This window comes from Poecile atricapillus, chromosome 3, assembly GCF_030490865.1.
Source record: "Poecile atricapillus isolate bPoeAtr1 chromosome 3, bPoeAtr1.hap1, whole genome shotgun sequence".
Taxonomy (NCBI): Eukaryota; Metazoa; Chordata; class Aves; order Passeriformes; family Paridae; genus Poecile; species Poecile atricapillus.
This window is the reverse complement of record NC_081251.1, coordinates 78179140-78203483: the sequence shown is the minus strand read 5'-3', so window position 1 is coordinate 78203483 and position 24344 is coordinate 78179140. Positions and strand designations below refer to the sequence as shown.

At 46.6% G+C, this 24344-nt stretch overlaps 2 protein-coding genes across 8 annotated transcripts in view; one reads left to right on the top strand and one right to left on the bottom strand.

The window, feature by feature from the left end:
* The window catches only part of XPO5 (exportin 5), a 30101-nt gene extending 15394 nt beyond the window's left edge, over positions 1–14707 (bottom strand). The window contains exons 1-18 of one of the 5 annotated variants that reach the window (XM_058835801.1): positions 14575–14707; positions 14183–14304; positions 13473–13545; positions 12765–12902; positions 12291–12473; positions 11254–11295; positions 10391–10417; positions 9911–10096; positions 9145–9221; positions 8592–8691; positions 7082–7165; positions 6541–6666; positions 6226–6316; positions 4132–4260; positions 3283–3398; positions 2310–2465; positions 1860–1901; positions 1160–1267 (exon numbers count right to left, since the gene is read on the bottom strand). In XM_058835801.1, the coding sequence (XP_058691784.1) occupies positions 1160–1267; positions 1860–1901; positions 2310–2465; positions 3283–3398; positions 4132–4260; positions 6226–6316; positions 6541–6666; positions 7082–7165; positions 8592–8691; positions 9145–9221; positions 9911–10096; positions 10391–10417; positions 11254–11295; positions 12291–12473; positions 12765–12902; positions 13473–13545; positions 14183–14304; positions 14575–14679 (1905 nt within the window). In that variant the 5' untranslated portion in view covers positions 14680–14707. Of the gene's footprint in view, positions 1–1159; positions 1268–1859; positions 1902–2309; positions 2466–3282; positions 3399–4131; positions 4261–6225; positions 6317–6540; positions 6667–7081; positions 7166–8591; positions 8692–9144; positions 9222–9910; positions 10097–10390; positions 10418–11253; positions 11296–12290; positions 12474–12764; positions 12903–13472; positions 13546–14182; positions 14305–14574 lie in introns of those variants that run through there. The other 4 variants (XM_058835802.1, XM_058835803.1, XM_058835805.1 and 1 more) reach the window with 4 other exon arrangements.
* A 47-nt stretch (positions 14708–14754) lies between these two features.
* POLH (DNA polymerase eta) lies at positions 14755–24185 on the top strand. Of its 3 annotated transcripts, none has more exons than XM_058835806.1 (10): positions 14755–14878; positions 15042–15118; positions 15217–15679; positions 15922–16091; positions 19298–19401; positions 20277–20396; positions 21011–21134; positions 21754–21819; positions 22320–22483; positions 23254–24185. In XM_058835806.1, exons 1-10 carry the CDS (start codon positions 14755–14757, stop codon positions 24095–24097), a joined length of 2256 nt encoding a protein of 751 aa, XP_058691789.1. In that variant the 3' UTR covers positions 24098–24185. The 3 variants fall into 3 exon arrangements, with proteins under 3 accessions (XP_058691789.1, XP_058691791.1, XP_058691790.1); XM_058835807.1 differs by lacking the exon at positions 14755–14878 and having other exon boundaries at positions 14895–15118; positions 15217–15351; positions 15438–15679; XM_058835808.1 differs by lacking the exon at positions 15217–15679 and having other exon boundaries at positions 15042–15122.
* The last annotated feature ends 159 nt before the right edge of the window (positions 24186–24344 follow it).

The following is a 24344-nucleotide window of genomic DNA, read 5'->3' as shown; positions in this document are numbered from 1 at the left end:
CTCAGCATAGGCATCTCCTCCTCACACTCAAGTTTCTCTTCATGCTCAGTCTAAGAGAATTTCTATTCTTCCCCACCCCTGTATTATTATCTTGCATCCATTTTACTTTAACTCTCCAGAATGACTGAAATAGGAAGAGGAAATCTCTCCCTAGGCAGTTATATCCCTTGAAGCAGTATCACACCTCAAATCAGTTCCAGTGCTTTTATTTGCTCACAGAAAGCACCTTGCTTCTTTTGCCGCACTGAGGATTCTTCTATGTCTTTGCTTGTGGTTACAATTCATATGGTTACAATGAGTGCCACAGGAATTCTTGCATTTCTTCCTTTCCTTCTCTCCAGTTGTCACCACATCTACCCATAATTTTGTACAAGCATTAGCAATCATCCCCTTCAGCAAAGCATCTTTTGGTGCAACTCTGGGTCCTTGGCTCTCCTAGTGAGGATGTCTGGCTGGCCATGGGAAAGAGACTGCTATAGGTCAGCAACCAATAAAGTGGAATGAAAACCAACCCATTAGTTCTTAGCATCAATTGCAGAATGCAGACTGGAACCTCCAAATTACCTTAATTAACATCCTTTAAAAATGTCTTTGTTTAAACTAGCAATATCCTATGCTCCTCCCATAATCCTAGGTCCCACTCCACAGAAACACATCTAAAGAATGCTGCATGCAGAGACTGTTTACTTCAGCAAAACAAACAAAACATAGCTCATAGAATTTAAATGTATTTGTCTTCTAATCTCCTCAAGCTCATCCAAAAATCAAATATTCTCCTTTTCCTCCTATATTCTGTTAAGTAACAGAAGAAAATCTGGTGATAAGCTATGCTAGTGTCTTCAGCTAAGGAATCAAAAGAGACCAGCACTGGTGATAACAAGGACATTCAGCAAACATTCCCATAAAACCAATGCAGTGCTGCTTGTATCCTCCTCCTCATACCTTTCACATTTAACCCACCAATCTACAATTCAGCTCCTCAGGTAGAAAATTTTTCAGTGGGGAAGGAAAGAGGTACAGGGAATGAACCACTTTGCCATTTGTGTAGCAGAAATGCTTCTTGCAAGGAAAGCAGAGACTGCAGCCAAGGAATTTGAAAATCCCACAAAATCCAACTGAAACTGAGGCAAGATTCTTCATGACAACAGCATTTACATACCAGGACAAGCTGAGGGTAATCCCGGCACATCTTTATGATTGAGGAGCATGCATGCCTTCTCACATTCTTCACTGCTCGAGTTCTAGGAGCCTGGACAGACACAACAAACTTCAATGCAACAAAACAAAAGTTCAGCCAAATGCAGGGTATCTTCAAGAGACAAATTCATTATGAGTATTTTTCTGCACTGTTGAGCACAGATCAAAAAAACATTTCCATGCCTCCCCTGCTCCCTCCAAACAATCATGCAGCAATCAAATTTCCTCTGCAGCAGTAGTCAACTCAAGAAGTCCATGTTCAAACAAGCTGTACTTTAGGAGTGAGGATGCCATTGCTCTTACTGACCATTTTAAGACTCCAAGCATTCCTTAGGTAACTGGTGGGTTTACAGGCATCCTTCAGAGCCACGTATACCAAGTACTGAAAGAATACCCAGAGCTAATGAAGGGATTTCACTCTCAGGAAGGCCTGCACTGACTGGGGAACTAAGTGTATTGGCCTTAGAGCACACCTATGGCATTCTAAGCTTGTGAGCCAAAGCTTAGTAGAGATCAGCAGTAGCTAGACTGCCCAGCTTTTTCAGGAGCAGAACTATGCTTGCAAAGCCTACTTCAGCAGTCTTCAGACCCAGGATGGTCTCTCCACTAGAATATGATTTGATCCAACTGGTATAGCTCATTATTAGATAATTCAGACGTACCTTACTTTCTTCTACAACTTCAAAGGTAACTGAAGCAAACAGCTGTGAGAAAGAAAAGAAAAATCAAAAAACTCATATAATTTGTTAATATTTAGCACTCACATCGTTTGAGCTCAAGCAACAGGTAATTTTAGTGCAATTTCACTGAAGTCAGTGAAGAACCCCTGAGTAAGCTGAAAGTTGAATCATCAATACAGTGAGACCTTGAAATAAAACATGGCCAGAGCATGCACTCATAATAATAAGATTTAAGGCTAAGAACTACAAAATTTGGGTTAATTGACATTACTCTTGTTGTGACAAGCCTCAGTCTCGGTTTCTCCCATCTTTACCATGAAGGATAGTCCTTCCCTGACAGCAACACCAAGAGGATTGACTCCTGTAGTTTAGTGCAAGAGCCTTGCACCACAAAAAGCTGATGTGATTTTAGCAGGGTCTGCAAGCACCTACCTTGGAAAGTACTTGCGGGAGGTATTCTGGTCGGTAAGTGACAAATGGAAACAGAGCAGAGACGTTGGTGAGCACACAGGACAGGATGAGAGGATCTTTTGTTTCAAAATTAAGGACAAGCTGCAGCAGATCTATGCCATCATTCACTGGGATTTCCTACAAAGGTAGCAAAAAAGAAAGAAGGAAAGAAAAAGGGAGGCAACACTCAATACTCCAAGCTGTAGTATACTTCCTACAAAAACATGGAAAAAGGCTGAGACAAAAAGGACAGCAGCATCGCCACTGCTGATAGGGCAGTCTTGAGACATCAGTCTCTAGTCCCCATATTATTGCTTGCACCCTTCTGGGAAAGGCAAATTTCCTCTCTCAGTCTGTCTCCGAGTTCTCCTCTTGACAGCGTCCAACAGATTCCATGCTTAACCAACTGTATTGACCCACATAATTATTCTACTGTGATTAGACTGATGAGTGCATGAGCAGCTTAATCTAATAAAAAAATCAAGTCAGTCTACATCAAACTGATCCTTCTGATTTGCCTGTTGTTGAACAAAAGATAGAGATAAATGCTTCTGATCTCCTACTCTGTGGGCATAAGTTCCTCTCATTTAGTTAGAAGTTTAAAAAAAAAATAAATTAAAGGAAATCTATTAAGAGGATAATTAAATAACTCAATAAATTTTTCCTTAAGCAATCTCTTCTACTCTAGCAAGGCACTATGTAAAAGCATGTCACCTGAGCACTCTCCTGTGACTTCTCATCCCATAGTGTCCAAAATTAAGACCTGCCAGTATGAGTTTGGTGTCATCAAAAGAAGGGTTATTATTCCTCACGAGAATGGCTCACCAAACAATCTGGGTTTTGCATGAGATAACCAGTTACAACAAACTGCTCAAGGATAATATAACTGCAAAAACCCACTGGTGTTGACCCAAAAGAAGCCAGGAGAGAAGACAGGAGCATGGGATACACATACATCTTTATCCATGGTTCGAAACATCTGGCTGATGACGCTCTCTGAGAAGAAGGTCATGGCATCCCACTGCACAAAGGATGGAGAGAAGATGGAGCAGAGACCTTCGCCTGTCTTAGCTGAAAGGAAGAGAACACTGGAGCTCTCACCATGCTCCACAGCAGCAGCCTGGTAAGTTCCTGTGCTGCAGCACCTTAGCACTCACAAGTATTTTAAGCACACTCTACAGGCAGGGATGAACTGGGAGCAATTAAGGTAATCCCGTGTGATTTGCTTCACTCAACTGAAGGCTCCTGAGACATAAGTCTTTGAGGTACTATGCAGAGCAATATGAACAAATCACAGAAGGGAAAAGAAGGGAGACCACATGCCCAGACTAAGCACTGCAGGCAAGACTGCCCTCGGTGTGACTTTGCAGAGCACCAAGCAGCCTTCCTTCACAGCAGGGAAAGCAAAAGTGAGTAACAAGGGATTTTCCAGATAGGCATAACTTCCCTAAGGAAAGTAATCAATGTTACAAAGATAAAATGGCCCAAACAATTGTAAAATTGTATCAGAGGGACAGCTGTACCTGTTCTGCAGACAGATTTAGAGGGAGGAAAGGAGGAGCCAGGGGCTTTACATTACTTATTCCACATGTAGACTCCGAAGGGAAAAATTAGGGAATGGATGGGTTTGACATGGTTTTGCTTTTAACTTGTAAAAATCTTAAAAGCCTGAAAATCTTGCATGGAGTCTTGGCTACCACTTAAAAAACTGCAACAACATCAACAAAAAAAAGGCCAAGAAATTTCTTCTTGGCTTTAATTAAAAAACAAATCCCATATCCCTAACTTTTTTCAGGTAACCTACAGTTCATGGGTCCAGTATCAACAGGAGCTGTGAGTTGGTACTTCAGCCATTCACCAGCCATTTGGAAGCCAGTTAGAGGGTCCAGACGACAAGCCATCCTCATCACCTCTCCTTGCTGGGCTCGGAAAGCTGCAGGGAAAAATCAGACACCAAGATACCAGCTGATGCTGCAAATTTTGCAGACCTATGAGCACTAAGGACTTTTGCTCTGGCTTTGTGTAGTGGGCACAAATATACAAACAGTAAAGCAGGTACAACAGGATAGGCAATTTTTGAAGTAATTTAAGTGGACTAAAAAATGATGGACTAAGATTAAAAAAGTAGAATTAAAATGCAGTATGAATTATGAAAATCTATGCTGATGTCTTCTCATGGTCTTAAAAACTGAGAGCCAGACACAATTAATGGATAAGGGGTTTTTACCTCGGTATTTTATAAGGATTCTTATTGGTACACTTTGCCAAGGTGTAATGTGGCACCTTTTACTTCACCAAGATAAAAACCCCTTATCCCTTAACTGTGTCTGGCTCTCAGATTTTTTCAAACCAGGAGGAGGCATCAATGCTAAACCAGATTTACTACAATTAAGCCTCTATTCTTAATTTAAAATAGTCCTCAAATTATAAACATTTGCCACTTACAGAGCATCTTGGGATACTGAGATAAAATTATTAAAATTATTAGCATTAGGAAACTACCACTTCCTTTAGCTACACGTACTTCTTCTAGATTATTCAACTAATGACAAACAAATTTGAACTCAAAACCCAGTTGCCCCGTTTTCAATTTCAAATTTCAATATACTAAAAACAAAGTACAGAACAGGAATTTCACTTGTTCCAAAATATTCCAGTGCATGACTACACAAAAGAATCAGCTCTGCTGACTGTACAAATGCAACTTCCATTGTTTAATAAAATTGTGTTGCCAAGTAATTTTATTTTGTGTTTCAAATTAATTATAATTTCTTATGTATGTAATGTCTTCAATATAACTCCCTCTAAAACTATTTCAGATTCTGGCTTTGTGCATTTAGCTACTTTATCATTTCTACTCAAATGGATTTAGTACAGTAAGTAAAACTATCTAGTAGGCAATAAAAAATGCAACATTTAAAATCTTCAGATATAAATGTAAAAAGTAAAAATTTATGTAATTTATTCAATGTATTCTCCCACCCAAGTTAGTACTGAACTACACCAGCCAGTGAGAACCAACTTCAGCTTTGGGAAGAAAAATACAAAATGAAAGAAAAAGTAAAATCATTAATATCCAGCGCTGGTTTAAGATCCCGATAAAATTTGCCTATTTTAATTGCTCAACTCTAGCCATTGGTATATTGGCAAACCGCTCAGACTATTCACTGAGTCTTCACAGAAGTATGTTGAACGTCGTTTATTTCTATCTTTATCACACTTTATAGGGTCCGACAGGGTCCGCGGGCTTAGCAAGCTACTATTGGTTAATGCATATTGTTTTACATTCTTTCCCCAATACACAATGCCATTGTTTTTCTTTATTCTCGCTGCTCCAGGAGAGTTTCAAGGACACTGCCTTTAATACTGTTGCCTGGATTAAAAGCTGGCTTGTGCAAACAGACTTTTACTAAAATATCATGCCCTTGTTCTGCTAAAATATTCTTTACATAGGTACTAAACCAGAAGCTTCCTACCAGGGCCAAGACAGATTTTCTTTCTGGAATGGCATCTAAAGTATTTTGTAAGCTGCCTTCCTTTCCTAACCTGAGCATGAATTGAGGCTGTTTGATTTCCTTCTCTAGGTGACCAAAAGACATACTTGCTTTCACACCAGGATGCTATTAGGCCATCTATCTGACCAGCCAGCAAAACAACAATAACAAATAACAAATAACATTTTATATTAAATTAAATAATATTTAATTTAATATAAAATGAAATATATGAGCTGCCCCAGGAAAATCCTAACTTAATTTACTCAAAGATCGAGACTTAAGAAGTTGAGAAACAAATGGAAGCTGCCAAGCCAATTTGGTAGGCTCCAAGCTCAGCCAGTGACTAAAAGCAGGAAGAAAGGCACAGAGAACAGAATGCACAGAGGGTCATGGCAACTTACAGTTGAAGAAGGCATTGAAGTCCTCATCACTATCAAAATCAAAACGGGAGTATTCACAGCTGGGACTGTCTGCTTTGGAAGGAAAGCCCACCTGGTGACAAAGTGGAAAAGGTGAGGAACAAAGAGAAGTCACCCATCACAGCTAACACCAGCTTCAAGGAGATGAAGGCTGGAGGCAAGGAGTAAGATACAACTGTGTGCTCAGCAGCCTGGAGATCATGTCTGGCCACAACACAACAAAAATGTAGTTTCTTCCTCCATGACCCACAGGCCACGCTCACCAGGCCCCTTCTCACAACTGTGATTTTCACATACCTTCACCAGGTTGGTCATTGATGCACGGAGATACTTGGGAACAACAGCCAGCAACAAAGGGTCGTGAGACAGAACTTCATGCCGGAAAAGAGCTCCCCATGTGATCTGGGTGGAAGACCGCAGAAACTGGGGGAAGGAGAGAGAAAAGAGAGAAGCAGGAGGATTTCAGTGCTGGAATTTCCACTGCTAACATTAAGTGCTGCTATCAGAAACCAACAGCAAATTATACTGACTATTAAGTTGAGGCCAAGGCACCTTGATGGCACAACCCAAAATCCCAGAAAGCAAAAAATCTCTAATAATAGGGATGGTGTCAAATTCTCAATTTTCTACTCAGTTCTCTGTGTCAGGAACTGCTCCTGATGGGGTAGTAATGGAGTAGAAAACACTCTGCCTTACAGGCTTTCAGCTGAAATGGAGAGCCTAGAGAGCAATATTTAGCAGCTGAAGTTTTGTTTTCTACAGGCTAGCTCAATTATGCATTCACACACACAAACACATTTGAAACTTTCATACTAAAGGACTTGAGTCCTTTACATACCTGGCTGGGATGGGTTGTGAAGGCTAAAAATGACTCAAGGTATTTTCCAAAGTTGGCTGGCGTTTCCACATCACAATCTGAGCCCTATGAGGAACATGAAGTATTTCAGACAAAATACTAACTTTATGGCAGGCTGGGCTCACAAATGGTATGTTTCAGGGTAAAGCAGGAGCACTACATCCAAGGCCATAGACTGTAAAGGAGCAGAGACAGAAACACTGAACAACTGATTTTTTTCTGAAACCAGTATAGCCCAAGGAGCATCAAGTTCTGTTGACCAGCCTGGAGGTGCTGGAGACACCACCACCCTCATACAAGAGTAAAGGGTGACTTCTCACATAGTGGAGTTCCATTAAAACCAAATTCACAACCACTACTGTTGCCGCAAGTCACAACTTTACTCCTGTTGGGTCAACCCCACACAGCAGTACCAAAGTAGTGCAATTCAAACTGAAGATTTTCACAAGAAATACACAAAGATAATTTCACCCAATTTTTCCAAACATTTTGTGTATTTAACATACGGGTATCCATGACCAGTAACCTTCTTGGAAGTTTGTCATGAAATTAAGTTTTGCTCAGAACCATGAATTCAAGTTTTGCTGCTTCTCAGAAACTGTAACATGACCTGGTACCCTCAACATCCCTGAAACTGTACAGCTCAGTGCTGCCTCTCCCAAGTGAATCTGAATTAGCAAGCTCCATCTCATTACTTCATTATGATTAACAGCTCTGACTGTCCAACAGCAAGGGGAGTCACTGCAAGTAGTAATGCACCCTGTATGCTGTCCACTCTTTCTAGCGATGACGTCTCAAAGGTTGTTTTTGGTTTTTTCTTTCCCTCCTTATGAGACTTTACTTTGCTCTATCACTTTTACAGGTTGGTTGCTTCAATCTCCCCACAAACAGCATCTCTCAACAAGCCTGTCCTCTTTACTGTAGGAGCACTGAGCTGAATGGAGGGAGTGGGAATTCAGCACCAGCATGGCACAAACAGTATGAATTTGCATTTCATTTCAACCTTGACACAAAGCATTACAAAGATGAACAGCAGGAACAAAACCCGTTTCTTCCTTCAGCTTGAGAGAGTCTTGGTAGAAGAACAGACAGGTATCCTCTCTGAGTTATTTTTACTGGGAAATTTAAAAGGCTTCCAATAGATGAGTAATTTCCTGGACTAGATTTTCTGTAGCAGTAGTCAGCTAAAAACCTGACCAATTTTCAGTGAAGCTCAGCATTTTACAGAGGTTATAGGAAATGGTTCTTGATGACAGCAAAGCCCTGGCATCAGTCAGGGTCCCTCCAGTCTACATTCCTATGACTTGGCAGGATACAGTTAACCCACTTAACAGCAGAGCCATTTCTGCCTTTTGGAAATGCATGGAGAGAACCCTACAGCTGCCAAATGTGCAGAGAGAACCCTGGTCCTACCTTAGATCAGGGTTGCCTCAAGCCCCAGCCCTAAAAACTAGCCCTACCAGGGTTGCTGCTGGTATTGATAAAGACTTACTAGCAACGCACATAGCTGGCTGCCCAATGCACACAAAACTTGGCAAAGTCTCTTCAAGAAAACATAGTGCTTCTCCACCAGGCCTTCTCCATCTGCTGTCCTGGGAACGAGGGAAGGGGGAAAAACAGGATCACAGTTACTCACGCTGTAGGTGATTGGCACACTGCTGTCTATCTTGTAGATAAAAAGAGGACTAGAGCAATTTGATTTTATTGCAGTGGGATTTTCTTTGCTATTATCAAGAAGTACTGCTTTATTGGCATCTAAAACCTCTGAAATTGCCTCTTTGAAAGAGTCCCTCCTCCTGATCAGTTTCAGGCTAAAACAGAAACCCAGGGAAGCTGTGATATTTACACCTCTTTCTCTTTCAATTGCGGGTTTTGAAAAAAAAATCCACCAAATCCTGGTTTTCCAGATTTTGCAAAAGAAATAGTGGTTTTGCTCTCTCCTATCCAGTCCCTGCTTCCTTTTTCTAAGCAGCAGTATCTTTTGCACCTACAGAGCCATTTGTATGCAGTTTTGTATGAAATCACAGCAGCACCATGGTACTCACTGGGCAGCAGAGAGGATGCAGTGCATGGCAACATCTCCAAACAAGACCATCAGAGGCTTCCGATCCTCCAGCTTACCCTACGCACAAAACACACCACATGCCTCAATTAGAACAGAACTATTTATTCCCATCTACATAAAATATTTATTTCCATCTGCAAGCAAAATTAGGAGAATCAGAGTTTTCTTTCCATCTGGGGAGAGGCTTCCAGTCCACATATGATTTAAGTAAAAGCTTGCCATAATTCCAAGGTATCCAATCTAAAAAAATGTCTCCAAGCAATCCCACCATAGGAACTTCAAAGGGCAAAACTGACCCTGAGACATTATCTTTTATTCACAGAAGACTGGCTAGTTACTTACAGGCAACTGATAAACACTCAGCCTTGACACTCAGCTGCTTGTGAACAAATGGGTCAAATCACCTGTTTAGATCCTGGCGTCATTTCTCTGAGCTGCCAGGTGACACAGCTGATAACATTATTTTCCACTTCACAGTTCTAGGAAGTGGGGGATAGAAGGTCAGTGAGAACCTCCAAGTTCAAACTGCAAGGAGAAGTGAGCACAGAATTTTGAAAGGGTTCCAATGGTTGCTCTATGTATTGTGTTGTCATGACATTCACAACAAAAATCATTAACAGAATCAGCTAAATTTGAATTTTGGTTCTCAGATAAAAGGGCAAAGATATCATTGTTCAGTCTGAAAAATTATATAGAACAGGAGAAAAATAAAAAGGAACCAGAAGAGCCAGGGAGGAAGAACTCACTTTCCTGCTGACAGCAATCAGGAGACACTCTGCTGCTCCAACTTGGAGTTCAGGCTCATTTAGGAGCAGACACAACATCTCCAAGAGCTTGCAGTTGTCTGCTGTAATATGGCTTAGGGCTACCCAGTCAATGTAGCCAGCCAAAGTGTTGAGTGCCGCTATCCCCACACGACAGTTTGCCTGGGCCTGTGAAAAGAGAGGAGGAACAAGGTCAGAGCCAGAGAAAAACACAGATTCCCATGTAAAGCCACCCATTCCCTGAAATAACAGTACCAAGAACCCCCCTGAGAAACTGAGATATTTGGACCCTTCTGCTGCCACTCCTCACTTGTCTCTTTTCAAGGGGTTTGTACTAAAAGTGAACAAATCCATCTGCATGAAACTGCAAGCAACAGACTTGAAAGCCTGGGAAAAGCCTAATCTAAGTAACCTTCCTCTTGAGAATTCCTAATGAGATAACTCCCATATAGCTCCACTCACCTTTGGTTCCTGAGCCAAATCAGTCTTCTGAAAAAGAAAACAAGAGAGGGTAAGTGAACAGCTACAGCACACGTTTCCACCCAGCCATTGCTGGACAGGCTTGTCCTCAAAGACACAGCTCAAAAAGAGGCTGCATCACAGTCTTCTACTCAGGATATTGCTCCAGCCAACAAAGTCACCTCTGCAGCCCCCAGCCAGGTAAGACAACAGGACTCTGAACTGCCAAGTTAAGCCACAATTCCCTTCTCATCCAAAAGGTAATGCTCCAGTCTGCAGGCACCGGGAAGACACAGGGGACAAGAAGGAAAGGCATTTTGGTACTTCCTGGAAGTTTTCATAAAAGAAACTTTTGACCTCTTAAGAGCATCTTACACCCAAAAGCCAGACTCTGAAAAGATGCTTTAATATTCAGGTCTGAAAGGGTGATTTGTGCATGGTCAGGCAGCTGGAGAGAGCTGGAGCAACAACTTACAGCCTGACTCCCAGGCCTAGGACATTGAACAACAACAGTACACTCACCGCATGTACCATCTTTTTGCCTAATGCAAACAAGTCCCTCAGATACGCAAGTTTGATTTGTTTTTCAGATGCAAAGACACCACAAGCATTTCTTTCTACTGCAAGGTTTTGGGTGGGACTATTCATCACAGTGACTTTTAATTTAATCAGCTTGAGTCCCAAACAGTTAATATATGACCCACCTTATAAATTATGTTTATCTATTAATCCACCATATTTATAAGCACAGCACATTATACAGTCTTGGGGACCTGTCCATCATCTCCCCCAGTCTGTGTGCAGACAGGTGAACATCCACCCCTCAGAAATGACCGTGTGCACAAACAGCCCAAAGATCTGCTAACCTGTGGAGTAGTGAGGACTTCTTGTTCCTGGGGTGCTCCAACCTTGCCAATCAGAAAGATTCCACTGTTAGCAGAAGCAGCCACACTTCAGAGTCTCAAGCATTGCAGTGCAAACCTTACCTGGAAATGCATTCCAACCAGACTACAAAACACACAAGGGTCACCCTCCCACCACCATGAACTGCACAGAAAACAGTCTGCTCTACAGGGGGGTTGCTCAGCCTGACAGTACATCAGGAAGGTGTACAGAAGTCAGGTAGAAAAAGGGTTTTTCATTGCTTCCCAGTTCACATTTAGTGCAACTCTGGATTTTAATTAGTGAAAGAAAAGAATGTGAGATATGACTAAGCAATTTGTTTCGTTTGGTTTCTTGACTGTGCTTCACTCTCAAATCTACTTCCTTTTCATAGGAATAGATTGGGGTAGACTCCCCTCTGCCATCCATTGTGACTGACCATTTCTGATTCTAAGTAAGAACTCAGGAAAGAAGTCTGTTTATACAAAAATAAAGAGCATTCTTCACTACAACTTCGCAAAGAAAGGACTTCCTGACTTGAGCTCTTGGAGAAAAGGAACAGAGGCCCAGAAGCATGTTGAGACATCAGAAAGTCATGCATTTTGGTGCATCACCTCAAACGTAGCACTGCAGCGTGAGAGAGTAGACACGATTCCTGGATGGCATTTCTTAATCACTGTGTGTTAAATAAACCACCCCAAATTACCTGTTTCTGCCACAACCACACCTTCATTTTGCTAAGCTGTGCCACTGGTGCCAGCACACATTCCAACAGTATGGATGAAGCATGCACCCACTCAAGCCATTTACACTAGCAAAATCTAAGTACCAACACTAACACTATCAGCCTTGTGTATTCAGTCTCTCTGACTAGCACCAGCTTCCCAGGCCACAGCAGATCCCTACCTCAGAGCGTCGGCAACAGATTTCAATTTCGGCACTTGCTTCCCCAACAAGCTGCTGTATCCCAGTTCCTAAATGCCTCCAGCACAGACTAAACCCAAGGGAAGGAGACTCTTACCATGAGTCTGTACTTGTTGACATTCTGCTGCAGGGCATTTAGTAGGAAGCTGAAGATCTTTTCCATGTTCTGGGTGAGGGTTTGCTGGATATCTCGTCGCCGCTGGGTGGGTAGAGTTTGAAAAGTCACCACATCCTCTGCCAAACGTAGGAGGATGAACATCACCAGTTCTGTCTGAGTTTCCTGATATCCCAAAGTGAAATACACTCTATCAGCACAGTCCAAACATTAAAATCTCTAGAGACTAGCTCAAAGATGTGGAGAGAAAGCAAGCATGCATGAAGACATAGGTCACACTTTGATGGTCTTCTCTCTACTAAAGTCATCTCAGGATTGCTTAATCTTACAGGGATTTTTGACTCCATCACCAACCTGTCTCACTTGACCATGAGTGAGTTAGATTTTCCATAGGATGATGGAAGACTGAACCCCATACTAAGAGCAAGCAAGAGACCAGACAGCTATGTTTCATACCCCTTGCTTGGAAAGGGTATCCAGCTCCTTAAGCATGTCAGGCCAGTGCTGAGGCCATTCCCGCTTGATCATCTCCACCACAATGCGAGATAGCACATCCTTAATGTGACTCTCTTCCTCCAGGATACTTTGAGTTCCCTGTGAGAGAAAGGAGACAGTTACACTAAACGTCAAGCATCAAGGATTTATAACTCTGACCTGGGAAAGACAAGAGTTTGCAAACATTCTAAACCACAGAAACTAAAACCAAAACAAAACACATTGGGCAGCTCTTCATTGCAGCTACCTTAGATGACACTCCTATGCTCCCAAGCATCCATAGCTAATAAACTCTGGGAACCAGAAGGATTCTCCTCAAAAGAAGGTCACCTGGTCACAAGAGCAATCACAACAACAGAGAAAACACGACTAAGATAATGGCTTTAGTATTTTTGCAAAGAACAAGAACATCCATAGCTACTGAATTTCCTCCTAAGAAAACAAAAAGTACCTTATATACGTTATACAAGCCTCACAACTTCCTGCCATGTGAGGTAGCACGGCTATTCATCTGACAAAATAGAGAAAAGCACTGAAACAACCAGAAATGCGAAGTAAAAAAGCGATGAAATGCAAAGCTGAATTCAGATCCTCTGTGCTAATTAACTGGAGTACTCTTCACTTTTGCTCTCACATTTCAGAGAACAGCCTGGGGCAGCAGGTACTTACACTGGATATGAGGCCCATAACATTGTTCTTTAGATAAACTTTTTCTAGGCGAGGCATATTGTTCCAGCGGTATCTGGTAAAAGTAAACAAACAAGAGAAAAGGAAAGCAAGTCAAAACATTTGTAAGGATCTCTTGACTTGATTCTCAAGGAACCACTGCTTCTTTACCTAAACTAGAAACACTACAGCTCCCTGCCTCTGCCAGCACCCAATCCCTTAATAAATAGGTTAAAAGTTAAAACTGAGTTAAAACTGCTGCTGGCAAATGGGCGTGCCCCACCGAGGTCAACAGACACCAGAAGCAGCAGCAGCAGAAGCACAAAGCATCAGGTCTGTAGAGGCGGCAGAGAAAGGAATCTCAGAACTAATACAAAGCCTCTTTGTTAGCAGGAGGCCAATGACAGAACACTCCAAAGACCTACTGGTAACCCAGTGTGCTTATTTTCATTTTGTGATGTCAACGTGTCTTACAGCTCAGTGAATTCACCTTCCCAACCTGCCCGAAAGCAATTCTCTCCTCCTCTTCTTTTACAGAAAAAAAGCCAGAGCAGGACTGAAACTATCCTCTGCTGTAGAACAAACTCCCTGCGTCCTGAAAGTACCTCCCTGGGGCGGGAGGTGCCAGAATGGGCACAGATCCCACGCCAGCGCTGGGTGGCGGCAGGCCGGGACCCTTCCCCGGCTCGGCGGCACGGGACGAGCTGACTTACTTGACCACATGCTCCAGGATCTGCAGGCCGAAGTGCCGGACGATGGCCGTCTGCGTCTTCTCCGCCAGCTTCAGCCCGCAGGGCACGCAGATGGGGCACTTTTCCTTGAACTCCTCGCAGAACTAGGGGAGCGAGGGCCGGGACATGTACACGCAGTTACACAGCGGGGCAGGAGGTGGCAGCCCCATCCCTGCGGAGCACGCCGGGGGACACGCGGCTGCCCGACCCCCGCCGCCTGCTGACGGCTCCCAGCACCTCAGGGGACGCCCAGGACCGGCCCGCCAGGCTCTCGCTCGCCCCGGGGCTGTGCGGACGGGGCGCCCGCGTGGCCGGAGCCCGGCGCCCTCCCTCCCTCCGTTCCTCTCTCCCCTCCTTTCCCGGTCGGGCGGTACCTTGAGGGCCTCCAGGCGGTACCGCTGCGTGGACGCCGGGTCCATGATGACGGTCACCGCCTTCACCAGCTGCTCGCAGAGGCCGCTCACCTGCTCGGCGGACATGGCGGCGGCGGCGGGCGCGCGCCACCGGCCACCCACGGGAGGGACGAGCGGGGCGGCCGGGGCGCAGCTCCGCGCATGCGCCTTATAGGGCACGGGGACACGGGGAGAACGCGGGCGCCGCGCACCGTCGCGGCGGGGACACGCGCACGCCCCACCGCGTCCCGGAGAACTACGACTCCCGGCGTGCCCCACGCGGAAAGTACGGGTGCCGCAAAACGGCGGCCAAGGCGGGGCTCTCCGCCCCACCGAGCGGGCGGTTGTTCAATCATTCACTCAGTCGGGCGGGAGTCGGTGGCGGCGGGATGTCGCGGGGCCGGGAGCGTGTGGTGGCCCTGGTAGACATGGACTGCTTCTTCATGCAGGTGGAGCAGCGCCTCGACCCTCAGCTGCGTGGCCGCCCTTGCGCCGTGGTGCAGTACACCGAGTGGCAAGGCGGCGGGTAGGTAGGCGAGCCGGCTTGGCGATCCCGGCTCCTCGTCCCACCCCGTTCCCCGTTGGGCCGGGCCCGCCCTGCACTTCACCTCCGTGTCTTGGCAGGATCATCGCGGTGAGCTACGAGGCGCGCGCCTTCGGCGTGTCCCGCGGGATGTGGGCATCGGAGGCGCGGGCGCTGTGCCCCGAGCTGGCGCTGGCCCGGGTGCCGCAGGCGCGGGGCAAGGCGGACCTCACGCGGTGAGAGCAGGGGCCGGGGGTGGCGGCGGCGCGGGCCTCCCTGGTGGCGCGGGGCGGCGGCTGAGCCCGTTCCCGCCGCCCGGCAGGTACCGGGAGGCCAGCGCGGAGGTGATGCAGGTGCTGTCGCGCTTCGCCGCCATCGAGCGCGCGAGCATCGACGAGGCGTACCTGGACCTGACGGGCAGCGCGCGCCACCGGCTGCGCGAGCTGCGCGGGCGCCCCCTGCCGGCCGCGCTGCTGCCCAGCACCTTTGTGCAGGGACTGCCCGGAGAGCCCGGCCCCGATCCCGGCGGGAAGGGCGCGCACCGAGCTGATCCCGGCGGGAAGGGTACGCACCGACCCCCGCCCCCCGGGAAGGATCCGCTCCGCCTGCTTTGTCTCCCCCGAATCGAGAGCGTGGGAAATGGGGCCTGTGCTTTCCGCAGTGAGGGGCTTTTAAGGTGCCTGCGTTTCCTCCCTGTGGTTGGAATGCGCTTACAGAAGCCTGGCTCGGACTAGCTGATGCTGCTGGGCTCAGCAAGAAGTGCCGTATTATGTCCCCTTGTGATCCCTTTTATGTCCCTTTTCTAGAGGAGCTGCGGCAACGTGGTTTGAACGAGTGGCTGGCATCACTGTCTTTTGATAACCCTGATTGTCCTGACCTGCAGCTGACCATGGGTGCAGTAATTGTGGAAGAAATTAGGGTGGCAGTGGAAGCAGCTACCGGATTCAGGTGTTCAGCTGGCATCTCACACAACAAGGTACGTGCATAACACATCAGCCTGATTTCTTCTGGGTAGCAGAGTCAGAACATGCTGTAGATGTTCTCCTATACTTACAAGTCTCCGTAGAAGACGAACCAACTTGGGAATGCCACCATGTGTGATCACACCTTCTGAGAAATTATAAGATATCTGGAAATGGGAGGAGTTGTTTCCTCAGAACTGTGGGCTGGGCAGTCAGCAATCCACTGATTTACTGCCTGGATTCCTGGTACTTAATGAGTGAGTTCACTAGGAGAAAAAGGGGCTTAAGTCTTCCAGAAGTGCTTTCTGTAGAAAAAACACAAGTATAAAGCAGATAATCTTCACCTTGAGTTTCAGGCAACAGTCACTGTAGCCAATTTTACTGACAAATTCCCAGCTACTCAGAGGCAGAAGAACACCAGATTGGGGCACTGAGGTGAGCTGGGTTGCTTTTTGTCTTTCTGGTGAGTCAGTGTTTACCCTGCTGGCCGTGGGGATTTGGGTGTTGCTCAGCCAGCTGCTGAGAGCAGCCACAGTAGCACTTGGTGCATGACAGCAGCTGCAGAAACAAACGGACTTTGATGCTGCAGCTACAGAGGGTTTCCTGCTGGGTGAAAGGCGGGCTGATTTACTGAGAGCATCCTTTTTGTTCTGCAGAAGAGGGGCTTATTTATACAGGTATGACTTTATAAAGGCAGGCTCTGACTTAAAAAAAAAAAGAAAAAATAAAAGAAAATGAAGACTAAATAAATGCTTTGGAGTTCAAGGAAGATATCTTTCATCTTAGACTGCTGCAGAAACAGCTGGTACTACTGCCAGCTGTACACAGGGACTGGAACTTGTTCTGCACTGGCTCAGTTTGAAACTAGAGTAGACTGTGAGGTAGAAATGAGCTAGCTGAGTAAGGTCAAATGGTGTAGAAGTTTTCAGTGGAAGGTATGTTCAATTTGTCTTTTTGCTCTATTTAATCAAGAGTAAGAGAACTTCTGTGATATTCCTAGCAGCTTCTCCCAGTTTCCATTTCCTATGCCAGCATTTTTACCTTTTTTTGAGAGAGTAAGGACATTGTGATGTACTGTGGTATCCCTGTAGAATATCCCTGAAGAACTGTGTATCTGTAGCAGCAAGCACAGTGCAGAGATCACTACAGTGCAGAACACTGTGCTGTGCTTCTACAGCCAGTTGACTTCGGTGGGTACCAACCTTTTCTGAAGAATAAAAGGGATGCTTTCAGTAAATCAGCCCGCCTTTCACCCAGCAGGAAACCCTCTGTAGCTGCAGCATCAAAGTCCGTTTGTTTCTGCAGCTGCTGTCATGCACCAAGTGCTACTGTGGCTGCTCTCAGCAGCTGGCTGAGCAACACCCAAATCCCCACGGCCAGCAGGGTAAACACTGACTCACCAGAAAGACAAAAAGCAACCCAGCTCACCTCAGTGCCCCAATCTGGTGTTCTTCTGCCTCTGAGTAGCTGGGAATTTGTCAGTAAAATTGGCTACAGTGACTGTTGCCTGAAACTCAAGGTGAAGATTATCTGCTTTATACTTGTGTTTTTTCTACAGAAAACTCTCCCAAGGAACTGCTTTTCTCAATGAAGTACCTTGCTAGAGTACACCAGGAACCCCGGTGATGAATGAGGCCAATAAATTTGGAAGCACCTGGAGGATAATAGCATGTTTTTCTCAAGAACCACTCATGCCAAATTCATTTATGGGCCCTCTTTGACAGCACAAGTGGCCAAATGTGCAGTAAAGACTACAGTTGTGAGGTGTCAACCTTAAGATTTCTAACGCTCCTCACCCTGAGCTGAATAACCTGATGATGACACTGTAGCAGACAACATGACTGAAGTTGTCTGAAGGGCATGCATCTAGCTGAAGGAAATAGTACTGTTTCCCATAATGATTTTGTTCAGTGAGTTGCACTCAAATTTGGATGTTTAGAGTGGGATCCTGGGAGGATCTGTCTGAGGTCTGCTAAAAGCAAGTATTTTCACTGGAGCAAACAGAGAGTGAACAGCTGTATGAATTCAGGTGTTTCACATATGGGGCTCAGGACCTGGGCTGTGGAAGTTCTGAGATGAAACTAGAGTTGAAAATTCTGAGTTTGAAAAAGCTTAGAATCGGTCTGAAATCACCAAACAGTGCTTCTTATGCTCCTCTTATGCTGACTGTTTTTGTGGTTCATAAAAAACAACCGGCACGATTTTGGCTAAGTCACAGTAAGTCTGGAAGTAGCCTGGAGTTGTGGACAAGCAGCAGGATGAGTCAGTAATATAAGTGCTATTATAGAAATACCAAATCCTGTTTCAGCATGTGCAGTTTACAGAAAGTGTCAGAAAAATTAAATGATCTCTCTGTATGAAGTCTCAGTGATTGGTTTGGCTTGCAGCACATTACTTTATGAGGTGGGTAAACTTGGAAGTCTCCAGCCAGACAAGAAAAACAGTGATTGGACATCTGAAAAGGAATCTACTTTGTCTAGAAATGAGTTCAAGTGTATGTAAGCCTGTAAAATGGACTGTTAATAAGGGTCATAGCTCAATAGGCAGGCAAGAAATTTTGCTTAGTTACAGGATGTGTGGCAAAGCAGTCAAAGAGGAAGTTGTTAGTTGTTCAATAAAACCTCAAACACCCAGCTAAACGTACTTCAAACTGGTCTGTGTATTTTTGACCCTGTGGTAGCTTAGAGTGGAAAGGGAAGCTGTATAGGAGAACATGCCTTCCAGGCTAGCAATTCTGCATTTTAAAGGTTTCCTTTTGCAGCACTATGCAAAAGTGCTGTCTAGAAAGACCTCACAGAGAGAAGATTAAAATAGTGACGCTGAGAAAAAGCAAGACAAACACAGAAAATGAAGGGAAAAGACATAGTGAGAGACGTAGCCTGGAGAAGACTATGGGCATGCTGTGGAAGCTCTAACGTGTTTGCCTGATGCAAAACTATAGCACTCACAACAGATGATGGACCTTTTTCTGCCTGGAGTAAGAGTCCAGCAATTCACAGAACTAAAGCCTGGAAGCAGCTTTGCTTTCAGAGTACCCAGCTAGTGCATGTCGAATCCTGAGGTGGATACTGCCTAAGAGCAAGCAGTGGTGCTGGGTGCATTCCTAGCAACTATTCCAAAGGCAGCTCTTAGAGGTGATGCAGCGCAAGCTGTTAGGTAGAGTCACATTAGGCCAGTACTTGGTGTATAATAAGAGTTTCCACCCTTTTCTGTTTTACAGACACTGGCAAAACTGGCCTGTGGGTTGAACAAGCCCAACCGCCAGACACTGGTGTCTGCACGGTTTGTGCCGCAGCTCTTCAGCCAGCTGCCCGTCAGCAGCATGTAAGTACCAGGGAGCTGCTGCTTTAGCACAGCCTGGGGCTGCTCCTGGCCACCTCAGCACAGCAATTTGATGCTCACTGATAGCAGCTGGCAGAAGCCAGCAGAGGTTCTCAGCTCCACAGTAACTGCTTGTCAATGCTCCTAATGAATAGAGGGAACCCTGCCAGTGATCCCTCACAGCTGTGCGTGACAGTTCAGGGGAGTGTGCTTGGGAAGCTGCAGCCCTGCTGGTGAAGGGACCACAATCCAAAAGCCTGCTAGCAAACTGTGGGCATTCTTTCCCAGGGTAAGGCTATGTTCAGGATGACTGCTGGGGTGCACAAGTATATGCCAGAAGCAGCTGTGGGCCATAGCTATTTCCCAGTGTGAGTGACAGATGTGCTCACAGATAACAGATGTGGTTTGCTTTTGAGCATCTGCACTGTGCACAAGTGCTTTTCCTGGCGTAGGGAAGTGTTATCAGCACTGCGGCTCCAGAGGAATGGATCCCTAATCCTGCTCTACAGACCTGTGCTGCTGTTCTCTGCTTTCTGTCTCTTGCAAGGGATGGAGAGGGATGTGTGTGGGAAAGGGTCCTATCTGTGTAGGAAGAAGGAAGCTGTATGTGAGGCATTCTTCAGAGCATGGTTTGGGATCAGCTAGAGCTCAGAGTGAAGCACTAAAATTGGGGGACCCAAGGAGCAGTTCCTTCATCAACTTTTATGTGTCTTTTTACTATGAGCAGAAGAGCTGTTATGTGCTAAGTGTTCCTTTGGTCCTGCTAGTTCCTAGCAGCTTTCAGCTGTCCTCATCTAGGAATAGCTGCTGCAATGAGACTTGTCAGTCTCCACATGATGCTTCATTTGTGTTTTCTCCTCTTTGTTCCTGTGCCTTAGCCGTAACCTGGGAGGCAAGCTTGGCACTGCTATCACAGACATCCTGGGAGTAGAGTACATCGGGGAGCTGACACAGTTCAGTGAGACTGAGCTCCAGACACATTTTGGAGACAAAACTGGGTAATGATGAACCACTCACCACAACTTGGCTCTTGGCAGGAATGAAGAGTTCCTTTCAGTCACAGAACCTTTTAGGTTGTTCTGCTGTGATTAGGAAGGTTGGAAGGTAGAACTTCATTGACATCTTTGGGAAGCATTGATCTGTTGGGCTCACAGCAGGTTTCCAGTCTTGCCTGCTCCCAGGCACCCTCCCCAGGATAATTTGCTTGTCAGCCAGTGCCTCAGTCTTCCTCTACAGCATCCAAGAATGGGGTCAAAGGGCTAATTCTCTGCAGGCTGGGAAGAGAACAGTCTTGACAGACTCATCACAGAGGAAATTACAAGGCTGGGCTGGAGCCTGAAGCACAACTTCTGGGCCCAGAACAGCGGTTGGACTGCCCTGCAGACTGGTGAACTGTTGCCACTTGAGGAGGAGGTGGAGGAGTTGTGCTGACAGGCAGTTGTGGCCTGAAGGAATCTCGCCTGCTCAGCTGTGGCTGCAACTGTAGTGCTGGGGACGAGAGACAGCTGACAACTGAGTTGAATGCAGGGTTCAGCAGGAGACTGATGTGCTGCCCAGTGATGCCTGCCTGTCTGTAGCTGCCTTACCCTCATGCTTTCCCTGTGGCTTTCAGGTCCTGGCTCTATGACTTGTGCAGAGGAATTGAAGAGGAACCTGTGAAAAACCGGTACCTGCCCCAGTCTATTGGCTGCAGCAAGAACTTCCCTGGGAAGTCAGCCTTGGCCACACAGAAGGCGGTAGGAGAAGCCTACATCTAACATAAGGCCTTGCTTTCACACTGGAGAAGATAAGAATACTAGAAACTGAGACTAGCTTGTGAAACTGCTGCTTTTCTGCATAATAGAGGCTCAGTGGGAGAAGGTGGTTTGAGCTCTGGAAGTTCCTGTTGACAGATACGCATTGGCAAACTCCTGCACAAAGACGTCCATCCTAGTTGTAATTTTCTTAAGCAAAACTGGGCCTGTGCTGTTTGAAAGTTATTCACAGTGCCAAGCTTCAAGAGCATGGTTGCTAGAAGGAAGGTAACTAGCCCAAAGAAAGAAGCAGGATGCACTTTAGCTGTTAGCTGGGGTGAGGTTCCCACTGAGTTGTAGGAAGATGGAAAGAGAAATCCAGGACAGGGAACCTAGATTACCTGGCAAAGTCTAGTAGTAACACTGCAGGGCTTGTATGCAGTGTGGAATCTTAGCTGGACTGATTTCTCAAGGTCTGCTACAGATAGGGAGCCTTACAATACTCTGTCCACTCCAGTCTGATTCCCCCACCAGCATTTCCCAGTGTGCAGAGCATTGCTCTTGTATTGTGGTACTGCTGTGAGCAGAGGCCCAACCTGTCTGTTACCCTTGCTTTGTCCAGGTGCAGCACTGGCTCCTGCAGCTGGCCTTGGAGCTGGAATCCAGACTGAACAAGGACAGGAGCCAGGTAAGGAGAGGAGGCACAGGGACCCAAGGAGGCACATAGTGCATTTGCACCATGAGTGGTTTGCAGGAAGCTGAGGGTGGTATGTGGGAGGGGAAGAAATCTGCTGACCCACAGATATGTGCCTGTGTGTTGAGGTGTCCCAAGTAAAGAGGTGTGTGGGAGCATGGCCAGGCAGGATGGCTTTCACCCAGAACACTGCAGGGTTAAGAACAATCCTTGTCCCGTGCTTTAGGATGCAGGGATTTGAAAGCCACTGCACCTTCCTTCTTCTGCTGGACTAGCTGCTTCCCAGTGTGGGATGTGTGGCACAGCTGTACAAGCACTTGTTGTGTATCCCATCCCTTGGCAATCACACCAGGCAGGACATGTTGTCCCACCCCGCCACCGGGAGATGGCAGGGGGGTGGGGGGCTGGGGAGGGCTCAGCAGGGAACAGTCCCTCGGCTGTTCCTGCCCCTTCCTGCAGGAGTCGCTGGAAGCACAGCTCTGCTCTCCCGGCAGAACCACCGTGTGGCCCGGCAGCTGATGGTGGTGATCCGCCAGCAAGGGGACACCCGCCTGTCACGTCTGTGTGCGCTGTCCCGCTATGACGCACAGAAAATGTGCAATGACGCCTTCGCCCTCATCCAAAACTGCAACGTGGCTGGGGCTCACCAGGCAGCATGGTGAGTGTGGGAAAAAGTGGGTCACCTCTGTCAGGACTGGTTCTGATGTGGGAGGCAGAGACCTATTGGAAAGGAACTTGAGTTAATTTGAGTGGCAGGAAAAGTGATTCCCAGCACCCTCACGGTAGAGTGCAGTGACCTAGCGGTAGGACGGCCTGGCCTCTTCTGAGCCCCACATCTGGTGAGAGACTTCTGTACTTGGAGCTGAGGATTGCTACTGGCTGGGGTTTTTCCAGCTGGAGTGAGGCTGTCCAGGCCCTGCTGGGCTGAAGAAGTTAGCTAAGCCTTGTCCTACCCTAAGGACAAAGCTTTTTGTAAGGAAGCCATTGGGGCAGGAAGAAAAATCAGTGCACAACTCCTGTCTTCAGTATTTCCTTCCTTCCTTCCTTCTGCTCTGCAGTGAAGGCAAAAAGGTCCTGTCTGTTAAACTCCGACAAGGCTGCTGCTCCCTTAGGGCTCTCTTATCTCACAGCAGCTTTAGTCTATAGTGGACTGAAAGTCCAGGCTGGCAGTTGGCTGCTCCTGCTCCAATGCCCTTCCTTTGGGAATTGCTGCTTTGGAAAGAGGGGTTTGCTTTACCCAGCATGGCCTGCTATATCTGTTCTGGAGGTAGCAATATTAACTTTGTCAGAGCAAACATCTCTCCCATCCCTTGCCAGATACTACAGTTCCCCTGTCTGTGAATGTTTTGCGTTGTTTAGAGTCTTACTTCAAAAGATTTGTTGCTTTCCAGGCTGGTGTCTGAGCTGATGTTGGTCCGTCCTTTGCAGGTCTCCACCACTGATTTCAGTGCAACTCTCAGCAAGCAAGTTCTCGGAGCCTGTCACCCTCTCTACAGGCATTGCCACCTTCCTGACGGGTGATACCCAGCCTGATGGCACTGCCACCACCAGCCAAAATGCCACGTCTTGTGGGAGGGCTGGGGTCAAATTCTTCAGGAGCCCAAGCAAAGAGCTTCGGCAGAAGCCAGCTAGTGCTATTGAGTCATTCTTCCAAAAGGCAGCGGCAGCAACCAGCTTGCCCAGTGCTGCCGCTGCAGAGCCAGCTGTTCCCAGCTCCCCAGAGCACCAAGAGAGAGCTGCTGTTGGCTTGCCTGTTGGACTTGCCTCTGTGCAGTGTGACCTGGAGTCCTCTGTGAAGCAGAGTCCCAGTGATGCCAGCCCTACTTCTCCATGCAAGAGTCTTCCCCGGGAGAAGTTGCCATCAGATGCTACACAAACACCCTCAACTCCACCCAGCTCCAGGACCCTTCTGAAATTACAACCAGCTATGGAGGGAAATGAGCAGAATTTGCCACCCTCTTCTGAGCTCACCCTGCTGCCTCCTGCCTCTCCAGGGGACCAGCAGCGCTGTGAGAAGTGTGGCCAGCTTGTGCTGGTGTGGGAGTTCCCAGAGCACATGGACTACCACTTTGCCCTGGAGCTGCAAAGCTCTTTCCTGGAGCCCAGCCCTCCCATGGCTCCAGAAGCAGCTCCCAATGCAAAGCCTGTGGCTTCCAGGTCTCCTGCCAAGGCAAAGAACAAGCTCAAGACTCCTGCAGGATCTAGTGCAAAACGACCTAAAGAAGGTGTGACAAGAACTTTAGATTTTTTCTTTAAGCCCTTACCTCCTTAACTCTCAGCCACACTGGGTATTTTTAAAGAATCGGAGCTTTTAAAGAAACAGTGTTTTAAAGAAACAGTGTTTTTAAATACGCTAAAAAGTTTTTATACTGCCTGTCAGGTTTTAATGCTGAAAAGCCTAATAAATTATCTCCACCCCAAGTCTAAGAGGAACTGGAACTCATGAATTGTGTAGCTGTAGCCAGTTCAGCTGGTGGCAGCTAAGCCTGCCTCTGTCTGCCTGGTACTACTAGAAGCTA